Genomic DNA, 21,180 nt, shown 5'->3' with positions numbered 1-21,180 from the left:
AAACCATGCCAAAAATATCTCAAAACCGAGACTCGGCGTATTTGTCTTTATCACTACGGGGCAGTCAACTGAAAAAAAATACCGGGGATAATTTGGTCGTTAAGCACAGTTGGCCGGAAAATTAAGTCATGAGCAAACGTCAAATACGTAGAAAGTAAGATGATGGGAGATGGGATGTGTGCCGCGACAGGACGTGAAGAGAGAAGGTAGCGGTGGAGAAATCCTGTGCGGTGCTAAGACGCCGCATTCGGGAAAAAAACGACCCCACTTTTCTCTCACTTTCCAGCCATCCTTCCCTCCCCTCTTTTTGGGCTTATAAATATGGGGATCCTCCTCTCCTTCACCACCGCAAACCAAACCCTAGTGGCCATCCCTTCTTCTCTGACTCTCTCTCCCCCCGTTCCCGTTTTCTTTTCTTCTGGTTCTTATCCATAAGAGCCATTAGATTGCTTCCTACAGACAAACTCTTTCTTCTTCCATTGTTAGCATCATGTGTGGGATACTCGCGGTTCTTGGATGCTCCGATGACTCTCAGTCGAAACGAGTTCGGGTGCTCGAACTCTCTCGCAGGCAATCTTCTGCCCTACCGCTTCTTCAAAGCTAACCTTTCTCTCCATCTACTCGCTGCTTTTTTTCTTTTTCTTTTTTTTTTGGCGATGTGTGATCGTTGTTCGCTTTCTGTGCATTTTCATCTGGACTTCTTAGCATTTTTCATCATCTGTGGGACAATTTGGAAACGAGAGAAACAGACTTGATGCTCAAAAAGGCTAGTAAGGGTTTGGACTTAGGGCTGCCGTTTGGTTCTCCAGCGTGAGGTGGCTTTTTCAGTTATTAATTGCTGAAGCTTTTAGTTTTAGAGGCTCACCATCTGTGGGTTTCGTCGTTGGTGCTACTTTTGGAGGCAACTGTAAGATGGGAGCCTCCCTGACGTGTGTATTTTTCCCTAGATAATTCTAAAGAGTTAAGAACCGGCTATGCTTTTTCATTTGTCCTTTTTCAAGATTTATATATATATATATATATAAAAGATAAGACAAGATAAAGAGAAAGGCAGACCGTCAATGAGAATCTAGATTAATTACGGATCGTCGTCTGCTCTTGTGACCATCGCCTCCGGGCGATTTCGTCGTTAGTGTCGTCGTGCTGTAAACCTGTGAGGCGCCAGATTGACCCGAGATATTTGGATCTCAAACTCTTCGGTTCTTTATAATATATATATATATATATATATATATATATATATATATATTTTGTAAAGGATAATGATTGACTACATAAAGTTACCTAATTTATTCATAAAGGCTGGTTGATTTATCATAATACAAAAAACGTGTTAAATATTTTTTTTTTTTTTTTCATCTTAGAACCACAATTCAGTCATATATATATATATAGTCTTCCTTCTAGAAAGAATGAGAAAAAGTAAAGTTGTCTTGCGCAGCGAACAAGAAAAAGTAAAGGTTCTCTTGCGCAGCGAACTGCCGCTGCCCTCTACTGTCTGGCCACAACAAGACAAAGGCGGCCGCGCATCGAGGGGACAGCCTTCCTCTTCCTCATTTAAAAAAGGAAAATGCAGAAGGTCTTTTGCTCATTTAAAAGGAAGTTGCAAACGAAGACGATGCAGATTCCACCCCTTGGCCCACTAGTTAGCTCCTCAGCCTGCCGCTCAACGGTGGAATTTCGTTGGCACGGGATGTAGGATATAGAGGGGAGCCCGCTTGGTTTGTTGGTCTCTTTTTCGAAAAAGAAAGGAACATGACCCGTCCATATGAACGGCCCAGAATTGCCAATTATGAACACACATATATATATATATATATATATATATATATATATATATATATATATATATATATATATATATATATATATATATATATATATATATATATATAGAGAGAGAGAGAGAGAGAGAGAGAGAGAGAGAGTTTTCTCTTTTGTTCTTCTTCTTGTTCCTGATGAAATTGTGGCTGTATCGGAGGATGTGGGCACCAAAAGATTTAAAGTAATATTTTGTGTCGGTTTAGAATGTTAGTTTTGGGTGTTGATGGCTCAAGGATTTGAAAAGAACCTAGTCTCGAGTCTGAAAAAAAGGCCTACCCAATCCAATGATATTCCTTTGTTTCCGATTCCTATTTCAGCGTAAATAGTTGTGGGCCTTTATTTTATATCAACCTTTACTTTTCGTTACTTCGGACACGGAAGTGGATGCCCCACAATTACGCTTCTCCGCTGTTGCCTTATTTTCTATTTCAGTGTATCTGTTCCCTTTGGCTTTTTCTTGGTAAGGTTGCGTCAACGTCTTCCTTTTGGACGATTGGATGTTTTTATGTGATGCTTTTCTTTTTTTTATTATTATAATACGATAATATGTCATCACTTCCAACTCTTTTTGGCATTTTCTAAAGTTTATTATTTATTTACAATTTAGCCCTTCATACATTTTTAATTTATTCTGTCTTAGGTTGATTAGAGTTTTTTAATTGGGTTGGACACTAAATTATTCAACCATATTATACAAAAACTTGGCCAACGTTAAGACAAGCGACGGGAGGAGTCTTAAACCAGAATAATTAAAGGTTGTGTTTGTTTTAGCGAGCTGCAATCAAAATTGTCTTGCTCGTGGTCTTAGGAAGTGTTTAGGCACAAAAACTAACTATGAGCATGGAAAAACTTGAACAGATTCATGAAACACTAAAACATAATATTTCATGAATCTGTTTTAATTTTTAGGATAGATTCATGAAACACTTATAAACTGTTACTTCATCTAAATGCTCTTTTAACGGTCGTTTAACATCAAAGAGTTGTGAGTGTGTTATAAATCTGCTCAAAAAATTGATACAGATCTATCGAATATTATAACTATTGTTTTATGAACTTGCTTCTATCTTGAAAGCAAATTGATGACCCACTCAAAAACTATGTGTGCTTTCAAATGACCTTTGACTGTGGCTGAAGGACTTTGCAAATGATAAAAGTTTCTTAGGTTAGCTTTTGTGGAGTGGAGAGTCTAGTTGCTATCGTGAATTAACAGTTTGAGCTAGTACATGAGCGCTTGCGTGTTAACCCGTACCAGCTGTCAAGCTCATGCTTACTTCTCCGTATATAGGAGAGCTATGCGCCTGAGAGGCCTTAGAGACGTCCGAGAAAAACTCGACGACTTTTCTCAGTAGGGCATGAACAAGTTGGCAATTTCTTGCTGAAAAGAATATCAGGGTTTCTTTGGAAGTAAGACTAGGTAGGAACCCTTCAAACACTCATTTAGCAATAAAGGCGAAGTCAGGATTTCTTTAAGGGCGGGTCGACAATCCAACCTTTAGATTTGAGTAGAGTCAAATTGAATTCAAATCCAAAAAATACATGGTACAGTTAAAAAATTATATTTTTTCAACATAATTTTTTTTTTCATTGGCAAGGGTAGGGCCACGGCCTAGGCGCCTGGACCTAAGGATACCTGAGTTAGAGGTAATTGAAAATTAAGAAACCTAAATCCCACCTCATCGTTTGATTTATCTCATAGATTTACATACTCTGTTAAGCTTGTTAGATTCAAATGGTTTTGAATATATGTTAGATTCCATGAAAAATCTAAAATTAGACGATAGCAGGGAGGACAATTTTTGAAGAATCTTTGAAACTTGAAAAAATACAGATTTTTCTTCCAATGAGTGGTATATTAGATCACAATTATAGCAAAAGCAGCAGGAGCAGTGGATAATATAAAAGCCAGTTAATATTATTATTGTGGGTCTCTTGATTGATGGATAGAGTGGTAAAGAGCAATTCTCCTCTTACTATCACGGAAAAGCTTACTTGACGAACCGGCACTCTCCTCTCCTCTCCCAAGCATATTGTGATTTTTGTCCCCTTCATGGTGAACGGGTGGGTGGTCCTCCTCTATCAACGAAAAGCTTGCAATTTGACATACCACCAACCTCCTTTATTTTTTGTCCCCAGTATAACTGGGACGTGGGGTTGGAAAATCATCGTTGGTGACTGTTCTTGAAATCATGTTACCACAAGTGGGTTTGATGGTGCTTTGTCCTCTTCATCTTATCTTGTAGGTTTCTTCCATTCTCTTACTGTAGTCCAACATTTTGAAACTTTATATATTTATATTTTTATAGAACCTTAAAATTCTCCCTTATAGGTCGTAAAAAAAAAAAAAAATGCTAAGCGGAGATGCTCACACTCTAGTATTGAATCGGGTTGGGTACTTGATGGTACTTTGATGGGTTGAAGGTCCGAAAATCAGTCCGAGTCGACGAAGCCTGATTCAACTCAATAATTTATTTAATATTATTTTTATTTTATTAATAATATTTGTTATTATTGAAATATATTTTATATTTAAAAAATATTTTTAAATTTTAATCAGACCGAAACGATCTAAAGTTTTGAGTACCAGACCAAACCCAAACTCCAATTTCAACTGTCAAGAAGCCAGGCCAGCCGGATGCTAATTGCTAAGGCTAGTGTTGAATTCTTGACTCCTTTTTTATTTGGAGGCCTTTTAGTGGAAACCACCCAACTATCTTATCTTTTGTTGGCAATTTAGTTTTGCTTTTTGTAATTCACGAGTGAATGTGGAGGATCTAAGACCCTTCTTTCCCCTCGACGCGCAATCTAGATGTTTTAATTTTAATGCATTGATTTTTCCACTCTGAAAATTGGGAAATATTCAAAGGGAGTTTATCTGTTCTCTTTTTTTTTTTTGGTTCTCCTCTTGAGATCAGGCTGAAGCACAGAGGGCCTGACTGGAGTGGGATCTATCAACATGGAGATTTCTTTTTGGCCCACCAAAGGCTCGCCATCATTGATCCTGCCTCTGGGGACCAACCACTCTTCAATGAAGACAGGTCTATCGTTGTCACGGTAAAACCTCCTTGTGAAACAAGATATCCTGGTCTTTTTTTTATTCCTTTCCACCTATTTTCTCTGTTGTTTTTCGACGGTGTGGTTGAAATAGGACTGTTGTTTCAATGTTTTGGAATATGGGTATGCTAGGTAAACGGGGAAATATACAACCATGAGAGTTTGAGGGAATCGTTGGGGAGTCATCGATTCAGAACAGGAAGTGATTGTGAAGTAATTGCACACTTGGTAAGAACTAGTTTACCTCTGTTGGTGAGCGATTCCCTTTGTTTTAGATCGTTTGCATTCAGCTTCATAATGGTTGACTGATTGAATATCTAATTGGGTTGTTATTTCTGTTGTTTTTCCTCTTATCTTTCTTGTTCTTTTTGCTAATAGTATGAGCAAAATGGAGAAAACTTCGTTGATATGTTGGACGGAATGTTCTCCTTTGTTCTGCTGGATACCCGTGACAACAGCTTTCTTGTTGCTAGAGATGCTATTGGGATCACTTCCCTTTATATTGGTTGGGGACTTGATGGTCAGTTTTTGTTTACCATATGAATTGCTACTATTTTATTGTTTCTGAGATTTGCTTCGATAGTTTTCCTTTTGTTGGCATAAACGATACCTTCCGCGAGCTTGCCATCTTCATTTTCGTTGTTCTGTACAGGATCACTGTGGGTTTCATCCGAGATGAAAGGGTTAAATGATGATTGTGAACATTTCGAGTGTTTTCCTCCTGGCCACTTGTACTCCAGCAAAGAAGGCAAAAATTTTTCTCTGTTATCATTCCCGTTGGATAATAAAATTTCTGATTTCTAATTTTTATGAAAGATTGCTGCTTAAACTAATCATCAATGTTGGCAACGTGTAGGGGGCTTTCGAAGATGGTACAATCCACCATGGTACTCCGAAGGCATTCCCTCGACTCCTTATGATCCCCTGGCTCTAAGGAAGGCCTTCGAAAATGTATGCATCTAAAATTGGGACCATCGTTTTGGGTTTTAATGTTTGTCTCCTGTAAAATTATACAAGATGCGTCTAATAATGTCCATTCCATAGTTATGAAAAGGAAGGAAATCTTGCCTGTTGGCTGGTCATTTCTTCATTTTTTCCTTCCAGTAGTTTGCAGATAATTGAATTGTTTGTTCTTTTAATTGTCGTTTTAAAAGGAAGGCCGTTCATGAATATTAGTTTTTGCAACCTTTGCAGGCTGTGATTAAAAGGCTAATGACTGACGTACCATTTGGAGTTCTGTTGTCTGGGGGCTTAGATTCATCCTTAGTTGCAGCTGTTACGGCTCGTTATTTGTCTGGTACGAAAGCAGCCAAGCAGTGGGGAACACAACTACACTCATTCTGTGTCGGCCTACAGGTGAACGAGCATTTTTTTTTGGCTTGGTTACAGCCATGTGCTCCTTTCTTTCTTTGTTTTTCTTGAATGAAGAAAAGACCTACCAATTTCTCATAGTTTATTATGGTTACACATCTCCCATAACGCATTGCAGGGCTCCCCTGATCTGAAGGCTGCGAGGGAGGTTGCTGATTATCTGGGCACTGTTCACCATGAGTTTCACTTTACAGTTCAGGTAATGAACTTTTCTGTTCTATGATCACATTGGAGATTAAATTGTTATTAGTTGCCGCTTTGGTTTGGTTTAACTTTTACTGAAACATTCATTAAACTCATGCACGCTGATCTGCTGGCAGGATGGAATCGATGCTATTGAGGATGTTATCTATCATGTTGAAACATATGATGTTACTACAATCCGAGCTAGTACCCCCATGTTTCTAATGGCACGAAAAATTAAAGCTCTTGGAGTAAAGATGGTTATTTCTGGTGAAGGATCAGATGAAATATTCGGTGGGTACTTGTACTTCCACAAGGCTCCTAACAAGGAAGAGTTCCAGCGTGAAACATGCCACAAGGTACTGGTCATTTTCCACATGGTTCCTTCAAGTCAATCATGGTTTTGTGAAATTGGACGTCATAGATGTCAGGGTGACCATAGCTCTTGGAGATTCCCTTTCTTGTTTCTTTTTTGTTGATTGTTAGTCTTCCCAAATAATTCTAGAAGTCTTAATTTTTTAGATCAAGGCTCTTCATCAGTATGACTGTCTAAGAGCAAACAAATCATCGTCTGCCTGGGGCTTGGAGGTTCGTGTACCATTTCTGGATAAGGATTTCATAAACGTGGCAATGGATATTGATCCAGAGTGGAAGATGGTATGCCTTCTCTTTCCTTGTTCTCTCTTGTTCAACCATCTTGGATTTCGGAGGAAAAGTGGTTTGATCTTATGGCGCGGTGCTTATTGATAGAACTGGCTATTCATTTAACTGCTTACTCCATGTGCAAACTTCTTTTGTCAGATAAAGCCCGGACGCATTGAAAAATGGGTGCTGCGAAAAGCTTTCGATGATGAAGAGAAACCTTATCTGCCTAAGGTTGCTTATGCTCCTTCTAGATCAGTCATGACAATGATTTTTTTATCATTTTGTAGTTAAATTAGTTTTTAGTCCATAAAATGTCTGTCACCTTTTAATCTGGAACTTTTGCATTATTTTTCCTCCTCTATGAAGAATTGTTCTGTGATGTTGTGGCCATTTTTGGTTAGCACAGCCAACTGATAGCCACTTCTCATGACTTTTCAGCTGAATATTATAGCACGTGTCAGTCTCATGCTAAAAATTAACAACGTTCCCTGTTTTGCAGCATATACTGTATCGGCAGAAGGAACAGTTTAGTGATGGTGTTGGTTACAATTGGATAGATGGCTTGAAAGATCATGCTAATGCACATGTAACTCCCTTTCTCTCTCTCTCTTTCTCTCTCTCGTTCTCTCTCCCTCTGTCACCCTCATGTGTAAGCATGAATATGCAGGTTAGTGACAAAATGATGGCAAATGCAAAGTGCATCTTCCCTCATAATACACCACTAACAAAAGAAGCTTACTACTACAGGATGATCTTCGAAAGGTTTTTCCCACAGGTAACGAGTACAAAACAAAGTATCTTGGTTTTCTTAACTGATTTTTGGTTCCTCCCATTTTCTGACTTGAAGAAATAAAATTACCAAGAGTTACTTGGTATCTTAAGGTTCGGTGTTGTTGCTTATACATGACTTTTTATTTACGTTTTTCTCTTTGTGCAGAACTCGGCGAAATTGACTGTGCCTGGAGGTCCAAGTGTGGCCTGTAGTACTGCTAAGGCCCTAGAGTGGGATGCTGAGTGGTCAAACAATCCTGATCCATCTGGAAGAGCTGCTTTAGGTGTCCATGCGTCTGCATACAAGCCACAGCTGCCAGGCAATGGCTTTGTTGGAAAGCCCGAACCGTCAGTTATCTTAAGCAAGAAGCCAAATATGGTAGAAGTGTATGCCCCGAGCCTCACAATCAGGAGCTAGTATTACTATTTACTTTAGGGGTTAAAAATAAAAATAGCAGCTGGAAAAAGTAGTTCAGAGTTACGTGTTGCAGTGTCTTTATGCCGATGATAGTCAAAGCTCCTGTAGATAAAAGATATGTATTTAGATGGATGGTGGCCTTGAATAAAATGTTGGTGCTTCTTCTTGTTGGAGACCTTGTGGCCTTACAGATATGTAAGTAAGAGCTGATTCCACGTGTCGGGAACTCCAGGCAAGCACCAATGTATGCAGTCTGCATACTGTTGTGGTTGTGCCCAATGCTCTTCTGTCATGATCTTTCCTTTGAATTCTGTGTAAACGGATGTGTGCCCATCTTTCCTGTGCTCTGAGAGCTGAGTAATGTTGATAAAGGTCACAGGAACCTTCATTCTCTTTACTATTCTGTCGACTATGCCCATGATCTTGACACTGGAGCCGCTTCCCCAATATCCTTTCTGCAGCATCGGGGTTGTTTCATTATAGCATCTTATGCCCTGTGGTTTGTTCCAATCAGCACTCCTGCATATACAAGCTTCTCTCTGTGACACATCTTTGAACAAACTGTAAAACCAAGCTCCCCATGCAGGCAAATTCACTGTGACAGGTCTACTGCTCTAACTTTACCACCAAATAAAGTTTGCCTCATAGCAATTAGCATACGTAACAGCCCTTCCACTTCGTCTTCACAACAAAACCATATATTTTCAAATGTAGAGAATAACTGTGCGTCTTACACACACACAGTCATGCTGCGTGAACTCAACATGTAGTTATTCTGCATAATAAGATAGCTTTAATCCGTAGTTTTCTTTAACACAAGTACGCTATCGTTGTGAAAGGTTACTTCTCAATATGAGTTTCGAACCTTTATGCTTTAAGCAACCAACTGCTGAATCGCTGATGAGGTTTCGGTCATTTGGTATGCTTAATCAATTTAATAAAATCAAATAACGAAACTTTGTTGTCGAAAGATCGTTGAGAAATCAAGGAAGTAAATCGAACGTTTGTTCACTATTAAGAAATTCTTAAAATGTATTTGTAAGATGAATCGACAACTAGTATCTATTTGTGTGGAGATGTCAAAAAAACAGCAAGCAGGAATAATACTTAAGAATGTTGTCCGGACAAGAGTCTGGGATCCACCATCAGTTCGCAGACAATTTAATGAGAGCACATGGTTGTGGTTCCTATATGGGCTAAAATAGAGAAAGTATTCAAGTGGATCATCTGTATATGCGCCAGCAGCAATTTCTGTGGGACCTAAAATAGATGGTTGTCTTCTTAAACAATGGGGACCCCAACGTTATGGGAACAGATAGATCGGCCCCCATAAATATTCTTCGCAAAAATCCACAGACAATAGCAATTGTCAAAGACATTGCGTGCCCAGTTATGGATAAGCTCAAGGACGGATGGTAGCACGTGGGTTTACCTTGACTGGAAGAAAACGATGAAGTGGAAGAGAGCAATTAAGGGAGAGAAGTGACCTCATGTGGGTGGGGGACATGGTGGTGAAGAAGACCCTCGTTCTGTTTGGGTCCACGGTGGAGTCGACCCAGTTGGCCCACGTCTTCAGCCCAATCATGTACGCAGTTGGTGCGTCCAGTTCTTCGTAGCCTTCCTCTCCGTTCTTGAAGGACCCCCACCTGCGCGTCCAACCATCAAACAGTAGATCATCACTCTAACTCTACCGACAAATTGAAGGGATGTTTAGCAATATGAACACGGATCATGTGTTTCATTTATCTGTCTCAGAGATTGAGATATGTTAAGAAACTATTTCAATCTTTGGAACGAACAGATTCATGAAACACTGTAACCAATCTCCATCTTTGGAAAAGATTCACCAAACACTGGACTAGGGAAGAATGGAAGCGTTACAAGGAGTTGATGGGGAATCCGTTCATCCACCAGACGTAGGTGTTGAAGACGAAGATGTCGGCATCCATCCAGTGGCGGGCATGCTTGTAGATGGAGTCCACCCTCAGTATCCTCTTCCTTGGATCCGAGATGATGGGGTTGTCAGAGTTGGACTCGACAAGGAAGGGAGCCCAGTAGAACTCGATGCTCACATTGTATTTCTGCAAGTGGAAGCCCACAAAAAAGGAAAGAAGGTCGGTGCATGGCCGTTTGGCATGCATGAGCATGAACCCATCATCTCGTTCATTCAGTTTTTTTCTTCTTCTCTTCATTGAGGCCTTCCGAAATTCATACTACGTGCGTACATGCTCCCACTTACGTTGCAACCTTAATGAAATTATGTGTTTACTTGCTATGATACAATCCATTTTTTAGATTTTTTTTTATGTTAATGAGTTGCTATTGAAAAAATTACAACAAAAAACATTTAACCTGTCAACAAATTACTGTTCACCTTTTGAAAGTCAATAGATAAACACTCCACTTTTGCAAGAAATCTTCAGGAAGCACCGACCGACATAGAACATTATTATTTTTTGATATTAAAAAAAACAAAAATGTCTTTCATGCAGAGAAAAAAATATCTTCCAAAGGACAAAAATAATTTTTAGTACGATTGCCATCAGCCTGCCCGGTCACATATACAACAAAAAAGTTTGGCCGGTCGCTCAAAAGAGAGTACGTCTATGCATCTCCATGATTAGCATCATTTTCTCTTGCTTTGGTGGCATTTATTTCTTTTCATTTCATCAATTGGAAAAGAGTTTCCTTCATAAACAGAACTTAGTTCTAAGTTGATATGAACGGGAATAAATACGCATGCCAATGAATTAACTCGTAAGGTATGTGATTATTTTTCTAATAAAAGAAGGTAGCGAGACTTTTATCACATAATCATACGCCAATTCTTATGAAAAGCACCTTGGGGAGCCATATGCGGCAGTACTATGGTTGGAATTACCTTTTTAAAAAAAATTTAGTTAAGAATAATTAACCTTCCGTTGCCGTGAAGTATAAATGGGCTCTGTGACGTGGTGGATCACCTTGGCTACAAATATGGAGAGATCTCGACCCCGACGGATTAGGGACTTTTCAAGCTCAGGTATGTGCGACTCCACCGAACACACAAAGGATAGCCACATTCCCTTTTGGAGAGAGTCACCCACAAACATCATCCTCTTCCCTTTGAGTCTCTCCAAAGCAACAGCAGCGTCGAACCTACATATACAACAATCCACCGGTCATAGTCACTAACATGGTTTTGTCCACAATTTATAGGTAAGGCTTTTTCTCTAAATGCCTTTTCTTCCATACACACACACACACACACTGTTATATATATATATATATATATATATAACACTGTGTGTGTGTGTGTGTGTGAACAAGACTACTTGGGTAAAAGATAAAAACATGTTAAAAACTAATTTAAACAAAATAAAAACCTTCTAATTTGTTTATAAATACTAATTTAATATAAATAATGTTTTAGTTCAAGTCACTTTTGTAAAGAACAATTGATCATTATACTAACAAAATTTTGATGTTATAAGAGCTTGTTCATTTTTTTACTATAAAAAATGATTGAAGTGAGAAAACAACTAACTTATCATATGTTTCTCATCAAATCATTCTTACTGTTAGATTTTAAAAAAATTAATAATTGATTCCAATAGGTCTAGTTTTTGTCTCTCACTCAAGTGATTATATATATATCTATATATATATATATATATATAATAAAAAATATATATATAAACTAATTTTAAATGACCAAAATGCTCATCACTTTTTTTTACATATCCTTCATGACCAAACAACCCATTATATTATATATATATATATATATATATATATATATATATATATATATATATATAACAATATATAAATTAAATGAAAGAGACTTTTTTGTCACATTGCACAGTTGTCGTAATTATTGTTTGAACAGAAGTGCGGCTCAGCCACAACTGCGTCATGTATAGCTGTATCTTTAGAAGAGGCCTTATCGTTATAACTAGGAAGCTCTTCCTTTTTCCTTTCGAACCATCTCGGTCCAAGTCTGACCTTCATTACGCTCAAACTCCAGTTTTCACTTAGCCAGGTCCAACCACTAGTTGCAAAGTCAGGGAGATAGGTCTGGCTTTACACTTCAAGGATTGAAACTATTATAGTTATAAAAATAGTCAGTTTGGTTATATGCACATCAATATCTAGGAGTGAAGCCAAAAAATTTTCATGAGACCGGCCGAATTAAAGTATTTGAACTTTGACTAGAGCTGTAATATCATTTTTTAAAATTTTTATATAAAAGTGAAATTTTTTAAAATTTATATGTAAACTTTTCAAAGAAAAATTTTTGAGGTGGGAGGGCCTATGAAATGTTTTAAAATTTACATGCTTTCAAAACCTTGGCTCCGCCCTGTCCAAACCATGTATGGAGATATGTAATGGCCAAAATATCTTTATAACCAAAGGTTTCTAAAGGACAAAAAAAAGATTGTGAAAAATGTAAAGAAAAAAGAAAAAACTAAAAACTACATTTCATTATCAAAAAATTCTAAAATATCTCAAACTTCCTTTTCGGAAGAGTGCATATCTCAACTTCCTTTTCCGAAGAGTGCATATTTATTGTCTGCATAGGGTTGTGCGTGCAACTGAATGGCCTATGACTTGACCTTTTTTATGATTACCTCATATTTGTGTTATTGAAATAATGTAGGATGGCATCCAACTTCTCTTTGTTGCTTAATTACCACAAGCATCATTGTCTAGACTAACGTACCTTTCCCAAGGGAAGGGAGTGATTGGGCATGTATGAAAACTCAAATATAATTTTGAGATGCCAAACCCACCAGGACACGTAACTTTTTCAAAATTCGAACCAAGTGCAGACCCAAGACTTTTCTTTTGGGGCAAGGAATCCACTGTCTTTTTCAAAATTTGTACATGATCCAAAGTAAAATTTACAAAGATTTAAACAAGTAAAATCCATTTTCCAAAATCCAAGAGGTGGGAGGGTGGGGGAAATGAGCCGGCTAGGGCTGCACAGCAAGTTGAGCTCGATTTCAAATGTATGCTCAAAATTTTAAATGAATTGAGTTTGAGTTGTAAGAACTGGATTAGTTTAAACTCGACTCGGGTTCGACTACATAATAAATGATGAATTATAATGAGAGAATAGATAAACAAGTAGTAATTAAACGAGTAAAAAGAAATGAGACACACTTAAGATAAACGAGTTAAGAGAGTCGAGTTCGAGCTTGACATTGTATCATCAAGCTGAGTTCAAGCTCAAATCAAGCTCAACTTCGAGTTCAAGTCGAGTTTGAGCTTGAGCTTTTGAACCGAGTCAAGTACGAGCATATCCAACTCAGCTCATGTGCAGCCCTAGGCATAGCTTATGTCATGACCAGCCCCCTTGGCTCTGTTTTGACTGCAACCGGCTTTAAGTATATGGCCATGTCTTATTAATCAATCGAATCTAAGAGGGCAAGATGACATGCCGGAGGGTCGTGACATAGGCGTGGTAGAGGAGAGTCCTGGCCTATTTGTTGTTGCAGTTCGGGATGACAAATGAATGCAAGTTCCTAGAGGTAGTTAATGAGATCATTGTGTTGTCAAAACAAAACAGCATGTTCATGTTTCATAAAATAAGCATGGTCTGATTTATAAATGTCGTTTCTAAATGCAACAATAAAAGACTAGATATGATGACAATATGTATGTTTCTTTAAGCAAGAATATGGTGCTTTAGAAAGATGTATTTAAAAATAATGCGATGTTATTGTTAGCAAACTCCGTGTTGAAATCTAACAATGATCAAGATAAGTCACTAATACAAAAAAATGGTATGAGAAAAGGTTTATTGTATCGTAGTGAAGGGTAACGTACAAGGTAGAGAACATGATGATCACTTGAAAGGACAGTCGGATATGATGGACCAAATTATAGAAACAACATCATTTCAATGTCGATGTGGAAAATAATTGTACAAATGGAAGGTGACAGAAATAATGAGAAAATGATAAATATGCTAGTGTTTTGGAATGAAACAGGATGTGAAGAAGAAGAGCTTTTTGTTTTTTGTAAACGAATTTTGCCGTTTAACCCAATAAAAAAAACCTCTATGTCCGTTCCCGGAGTAAGTTGGAACAAAAAGTCTACTGTATCATCTAAGAGAAAAGATATTCAGGAAAACAAATCCAACTAAGCAAAAGAAAAGAGAATTACCCATATCTCCACAATGGGTAACCTGATTTCCAAAGTTTTCACTGTCACAATTTATAAAGAGAGAGAGGGAACCAGTCCACTTGGCTTAAATTCTAAAGATTATATAAGAAGAACATATTTCAAAGAAGATATGGCTACAACACATCATCCAATCACATGGGTTGCACAGCGGATCACTGACTCAGAGAGAAAGAGAACGATTTTATTACAATTTATATCACAAGAGAGCAGAGGGGCCTCTGACCCTCTCTCAATTTTTTTAAAATTAGAAATAAATTTAAAAAATTTAAAAAATAATATTTCGATCGTTGTCAGAAATCAAAAACTTTAATTTAGTCATTGTCATGAAAAATTTATGAACTTCGACCCTCCAAAAAAAGAAAGTCATGATTTTGGTAGGTGAAGGTTCTGCTCTCTCCTTAAAAGAGGTTGCCACCACGTAATTCGTTTAATTGGATATTGACAGATGGAATATATAGTACCATAAAAATCAGTCGGTGGACGGATACAATGGATATGTCGTACCAAACTGACGTTGAATGTTGAAAACAAAGAAACGGAAAGGACCAACGAGAGTGTGACCTCATTACACCCATGACTGTGACAATGTTGACGAAGCAGCTTTTGGCATAATTGTTTATTCAGAATGATAATATATATAATCCCGGGCAAGGTTCATCTCTTTTGTCTTGGATCGTTTCATAAGTTTCTCTAATATACTACTTTCCCCGTTTACCATGTTGCAAAATAGTGTTCCCACCTTTTAATATATGATTTATCATGGATTAGACAACCAAGGACTTCCATAGCTTCCTTTTTTTTAAAAAAAAAAAAAAAAGGAAAGAAAAGTCTTCTGTCTTTGTTGTCGAGAAATTCCTAACTGGAGCTTGAAGTCTAATGTTTTAAAGTTTACAAAAACAAACTATTGGCATTTGCTCCAATGTTTCCTCACCTATAACTCATAGTTACCGTTTAATGACAATCAGCATCTTTAGACACTTACATTTTTTGAACGGCAAAGGAAAAACGATTTTAGTTTTGATTCTTACAGTTTTAGGGAAAAGAAGATGTGTTCGCCAAAAATGAATGAATTTAGTTATCGTTTCAAAACAAGCACGCGTTGCCAAATGATCTATTATAACCACAAGACTAATCAACAGATTTTATCAAATTTGTTAATAGAAGATAACAAATTTTATCAATTTTTATAACAAGACTATTTGTTGATAGAAGATAAAAAAGAACATGAGAAAAACTTCAAAAATTCACTTTTAGCATAACAACAATGTAAACAGGTCTCACTTGAAATTGCTAAGAAATTGGATGTATTATTAAAAACAACTAAAGAAAACCCACACCAACTCTAGGCTCAATGCGCACGAAATGCAAAGTCAAGTTCTTGCTAACGTCATTCTACCATTTGCAGGGGCAAGGAGGGACCCCCTGATCCTTTAGACGGCATTCAATCACTCGGGATTTGAAATCCACAGATTTGATGTGGATATGACTTATTACGTTTTTTTTGTTGATACTTAAGATCTTTATTTTACTTCATTGCATTGAGAAAACCTCATATTTAAGATCGAAATGAGGAAAGTTAGATCTTAAATCCACGCTTATTAAATTCTAAAAATCTCATGTCAGAAGCTATCAAACGCCTCCTTATCGACAGTAAATATGTGAGTTTACTACTTTAACCATTCAAAAAAAAAAAAAAAGAATACAAGCTTTTGTATCCTTTTTCGAACTTTCAGAATCATTTTATTTAAAGAAAAACAGGCTTAATTGATCACTTTAATTCTAAAACATTAAAAATGTTAAGTAATAAATTTTTAGTTTCAAAATCTCACGGAAGGCCTGTGGCGGCCTGCCTCGGTCCCCGACCATGTAAGTCGTAAGTTTTATTATTTTTTCTTTTTTTGAAAGACGAATCATTCGCATGGACGTCGAAGTTCACAGATAGCAGGGGCAAGGAGGCAAACCCATATATATGAACGATTCAATCCTCCCAGATAGCAGATGTTCCCGCAGCTTAAGGTAGCTTTATCAATGATTTTGGTCCTTTTAGTCACGAAATTTTAAATTTCACCCATTCGACAACATTGGTAGGTACGAGACCATTTGGGTAAGGGATAAAAATCAAGCATCTTAAATTCATGTCAAAAAACATTTCATACAGAATATGAACCTTCTAACGTGTTTATAACACTAATTTAATATAAATTATGCTTTAGTTCAAGTCATTTTTGTAAAAAAATTTATCTTTATACTACCAAAATTTTGATGTTATGAGAGTTGTTCATTTCCTAATGATTAAAAAAACATTATTTAAGTAAGAAAACATTTTACTTAATATATGTTTCCCATCAAATCACTCTTAAGATCATATTATAGCATTAGATTAAAAAGGGAAGAATAATATATACACACACAAGTGGTCTGCTTTTACCAACTTTCACACACACACACACATATATATGACAAGAAATATCTTCAAATATTGAAATTTATAAAGAGAAAAAATTAAATATCTTAATTTTTAAAATATTATAAAACCTAATTTATACATCGCATTAATTTATAGATATTTTTATTGGTACAAATTTTAAGTCAAAAGACAAGAGAAATTGAGAGGTATATATATATAGGAAAATTGAATGGTGACTCTAGTTTTTAGAGTGACTCAATTATGTAACCAGAGTCGTCTGATCTATCATGATGGATGGTTAAGAGAAAAAGTTGATGAGTATTTTTATCATTTAATATTAGTTTTTATTTTTTTCTTTATGTTTTGCTCTCAACCATTCATTCATTAGATGGCCGGGTGACTCTAGATGATCTGAGTTACTATTCACTTACGCACACTTTCTCTTCACATACACATATATATATGAGAGAGAGAGATGAAAGACATCGAGGTATGTGAAAGAGTGAGAGAGGCAAATAGAACAGGGAGACACACACAAAGGACATGAGAGAGAGAGAGAGAGAGAGAGAGAGAGAGAGAGAGAGAGGGGCATGGATTTGATGCTTCAAGCTGACGTTAAGAAAAGAAAGCTATATGAATAGGAGCCTGAATGCACCCACAATCATCCAACATGGTTGTTTTCATTATTACCAAGAGCGGAAAAACATAATAGGCACACGGTTCACGGTTGTAGGAAACTTTTTCGTTTAACTAAACTAATCACTTGGAAACCTCTTGAAATTATTTTTCATAAAAGTGTGGAGGAAAAGGGACCACTCGGCTAAAAGAAACATAATATAATAATGTTTATATAAAACATTTTTCAGTATCAAAATATTTTTTTTTTTTTCAGGGAGCCAGCTAGTTAGTTAGTTAGTTAGGTTTAACAACTATCTTGGTGGAGTCACTTGGGGGAGATATAACCTCGTATGACTATTAATTCCATGTGGACTTTCTAGTATGAACCTTTATTTTTATTTTAATGTCTTCCTTCACTACTGGGCAGCAGATCTCTTATTGCTTGGGATGTCAGCCGATTGAAATAAAAAATAAGATATCCGACTACTCGGATATTGCTTATTTTCATTTGAAATTTGATTTATATTCTAATATATATATACAAAGTACAATATCAATTTTTACATGTCAACGAGTTTGGATAACTGCAAAAAACAGACATATACTGGATTTGAGTTTTCTTACAAGGTCCAATTACTTGAAGCCAGATTTGGATCAGATATTGGATTGCATTGTAACCATAAGTACATAGCCTGGCGAAGTGGTCATTATTATGATTTGCATGTGAAGGAAGAAGGTAGGTGGGAGCTGTGTAGTGGCCCATGCTAAATGATCATGAAAATGACTGTATACCATATTAAACAAATATTACTTAAACTGCCCTAATCACATTTAGTAAGGTTAGGTATGAATTTGAGTGACGGGTAGCTCTTCAACGACCTATGCTCCAAAAAGAAAAGCATAACAACACACACACACACACACACACATATATATTAAATACAAGGCCTAAATTTCTTAGCTGGAAGAAATAATTTTGAGTCAATCCATGCATTGCCTTGAATTGATCCAAGAAAAGCTCGAATTTGTTCATCAAATTCTTGATGCGATTGTGAGCTGAGCAGATCGTTATTATAGACAAACCGTAATGTTCAATCTAGAAACTAAGCTCTTTATGTAAATAAGTTCTTGATATGAGCTACCAGATCATGCTTGTTACAATAAAGAAGTACTAATGCCCAAACTAAAATAGTGAGCTCTTTATTACACTCTTTACGTAGTACGTACGTGGCTAATTCACTTTGTCAGATTTCATATGCTCAATTAATTCTTTGTTAACATAATTAATATATATATGTATATATATATATATATTATGCCTGACATATTTAATTTAGTTATAGGTGGCTTTTTATGCATTGTACGTAATCTAATTTGGTAAATACGATCTATTCGTGGCATGTATATTATAGAAAACATGTCAATCACGATCATCAAATTAGAAGGGTTTTCCTAGGTGGAAGGATTGTGTCACCTGGGCAAGTCACAGTTGTCAGGCTGCCAATGCCAGTACTTGTAGTCTGTGTCCGGCCTTCCATTGTTCTCGCACTGTACTTGCCTGTCGAGGTAAGGGCACGACCTGTCTGAGTAGAGTGGCTCGACCGACCTGTTGAACACCCAGTTCCCTTCAACTACGTTGCACTCAGGCGCCGTACGGGCTTTCCTCCCGCCGCCGGCTCTCCCATGCATGGCGCCGGCTGCCATCTCTTGCGTCATCTCTTTCGGCTTCTTATCCTCCTCCTCTCCCTTCCCAGCTACTGCCCTATTCATGGCCTGCGTCTTCCCTGCCCATGGAGATAGCTTGTTCGTCTTACTCGTGGTCATGAACGGTGGACGTGAGAAGAAATATAACGAAAAGGATATCTATATATATAGGGCGTGATTACCGGCGGTTGCGGAGCTAACGCCGGCGTCGGCCTTGAGTACTTGGTCCCTGATGGTGCACGAATAGCCTAGTTTGGAGACGGATGCACGGGCAAGGTAGGCGATGTCCTCGAGGTAAAGGAAGCTCGCAAAGCCAATGGCGCAGGTGACGACGATGATGGTGGTGGCCATGCCCGAGAGACGAAGACTTCCTCTAGCTGGCTTCATTATGCTTTGTGACGAACGAATCGACTTGTTAGAAGCAGAAGAGATGAAGGGAAGCGTTACTATTTAAGCCGAGGAATTGATTTAGGGGTTGGACGTCTCTCTGTGGCCTGCCTGGATGTGATCTAACCTAATAGGAAGTTCCGTTTAGGTGAAGAGTGGAGTCTAAGTGAAGGAAAACAGTCGCATGAAATAATAAGATTCTTTTTTATTTAATTTCTCAATGTGGCCAAACCGTTGCTTGCGTTTGTAATTGCTTATTCCTTACACCTCAACCCCTCCCGTTGCACCAACCTCACCGCATAGAAAAGGATAAAAGCAAGAAGTTGACAGTAGAAGTGTATCTTCTCTCTCTCTTGGGTATCTTTCATGGATGAAATTGAGGCAAGGAAACCGGAAGATTCAATCCAACTGTCCATGAGATTAACTTAATAAGGATGACAAAAGAAGGCCCCTATTATGCAGTGGCGGAGGCCCTAATTTTTGGCTCAAGGGCACTAATACATGGTACATGCGAAAGACTTGCAAATCTAAAAGGTAAAACAAATAACAATAGTTATGAACAAACTTAAAATTGGTTAATTAAACAGCTATAATTATGAATAAATTTATAATTGGCCTAAACAAAGTAAATCAAAGGTTATAGATATGAACAAATTTATAATTGACCTCCAGAAAGCAAACCAAATGACTATAAATATGAACAAATTTACAATTAACCTTCAAAAAGCAAATAAAAAATCTATAGTCATAAAAAAAATTTAAAATTGGTCATTCATCTTTCATTTTGCTAAGAAGCAGAATTTTGTTAATGTTTGTGGATGAAAATGCTCTCTCATAGGTGCTGTTGCAACTGGTAAAGTTAGTGCTAACGTAATCAATAGATACAACAGAGGAACTATTGCATGTTTTCCAATTGCTACTATCATTTCAGAAAGCTTAGTCAAAATTTTAAATTTAAAAATTATTCAATAGTTTTTATGTCTTAAATATGTACTTCCAATTGACTTTGAAGTTTATGCATGTTTTCTTCTTGGAAATATCTAAGGTGAAGCTCGGCAAGACTAACAAACTTATGTTTATCAAAAGCAAAAAAACAATTCTTTGGACGCAAACATGCCATTGAAAGGTGAAGATCTGTATTTGCCTCGGTGGAACAACTATTCAATTCATGAAGTTGCATACGAATAATGACATAAAACACTTCCATACAATAATGACACAAACAAGTAATCCTATCTTATGCATGTCTAGGTTGTTCTTAAGGTATATATGAGTCCTCTAAGTCAAGCACTAAAACATCAATTTTGCTCCAATATCTATATATATGTATCTATCATTCATAAGAGAGTCACTGTCAATATCTCTCAAGTCTTGAAGGCAATTCTTTGATGCAACAACTAAATTCATAGCGTTCACAATATCTTGATTTTCTTTAGAGTGCTTATAAAAGTGTGTCAGTTATCCGTAGAACTCTATGCATCAAATGTAAGCCAAATACAAATTCAAAGTCTTGCAATACACATGCCAAGTCAATTGTTTCTCATTTTCCTTTAATTATCTTTTCTGCAATAATTCTAATACCTTAATCACATAAGGTACATGTCAATTAAATTGACTAAAGCAT

At 37.0% G+C, this 21,180-nt stretch overlaps 2 protein-coding genes across 3 annotated transcripts; one reads left to right on the top strand and one right to left on the bottom strand.

Annotated features, from left to right (window-relative positions):
* The first annotated feature begins 335 nt into the window (after positions 1–335).
* LOC116254198 (asparagine synthetase [glutamine-hydrolyzing]-like) lies at positions 336–8,439 on the top strand. Its single transcript, XM_031629397.2, has 14 exons — positions 336–570; positions 4,740–4,878; positions 5,011–5,106; positions 5,257–5,398; positions 5,531–5,626; positions 5,735–5,829; positions 6,073–6,234; positions 6,368–6,448; positions 6,570–6,791; positions 6,955–7,089; positions 7,234–7,308; positions 7,577–7,663; positions 7,745–7,852; positions 8,015–8,439. Exons 1-14 carry the CDS (start codon positions 491–493, stop codon positions 8,264–8,266), a joined length of 1,770 nt encoding a protein of 589 aa, XP_031485257.1. The 5' UTR covers positions 336–490; the 3' UTR covers positions 8,267–8,439.
* On the bottom strand, positions 8,370–19,658 carry LOC116254199 (protein trichome birefringence-like 3). Of its 2 annotated transcripts, none has more exons than XM_031629398.2 (6): positions 19,352–19,658; positions 18,940–19,249; positions 11,182–11,404; positions 10,148–10,347; positions 9,754–9,912; positions 8,370–8,785 (listed from the first exon to the last, which is right to left on the bottom strand). In XM_031629398.2, exons 1-6 carry the CDS (start codon positions 19,554–19,556, stop codon positions 8,452–8,454), a joined length of 1,431 nt encoding a protein of 476 aa, XP_031485258.1. In that variant the 5' UTR covers positions 19,557–19,658; the 3' UTR covers positions 8,370–8,451. The 2 variants fall into 2 exon arrangements, with proteins under 2 accessions (XP_031485258.1, XP_031485259.1); XM_031629399.2 differs by having other exon boundaries at positions 11,230–11,404; positions 19,352–19,656.
* Positions 19,659–21,180: the final 1,522 nt, after the last annotated feature.

Source organism: Nymphaea colorata, chromosome 5 (assembly GCF_008831285.2).
Source record: "Nymphaea colorata isolate Beijing-Zhang1983 chromosome 5, ASM883128v2, whole genome shotgun sequence".
NCBI lineage: Eukaryota > Viridiplantae > Streptophyta > Magnoliopsida > Nymphaeales > Nymphaeaceae > Nymphaea > Nymphaea colorata.
This window is presented reverse-complemented; position numbering and strand designations above follow the sequence as displayed.

Excerpts from the sequence above, each read along its gene's own strand:
- LOC116254198 (XM_031629397.2), top strand. The coding sequence starts at position 491 with ATGTGTGGGATACTCGCGGTTCTTGGATGCTCCGATGACTCTCAGTCG. Across the intron at positions 4,879-5,010 it reads ACAGGTCTATCGTTGTCACG|GTAAACGGGGAAATATACAA; the intron begins GTAAAACCTCCT and ends TGGGTATGCTAG. Across the intron at positions 5,107-5,256 it reads GTGAAGTAATTGCACACTTG|TATGAGCAAAATGGAGAAAA; the intron begins GTAAGAACTAGT and ends TTTTGCTAATAG.
- LOC116254199 (XM_031629398.2), bottom strand. The coding sequence starts at position 19,556 with ATGAAGCCAGCTAGAGGAAGTCTTCGTCTCTCGGGCATGGCCACCACC. Across the intron at positions 19,250-19,351 it reads CGTTAGCTCCGCAACCGCCG|GGAAGACGCAGGCCATGAAT; the intron begins GTAATCACGCCC and ends CTCCATGGGCAG. Across the intron at positions 10,348-11,181 it reads ATACTTCACGGCAACGGAAG|AAATACAATGTGAGCATCGA; the intron begins GTTAATTATTCT and ends TTCCACTTGCAG.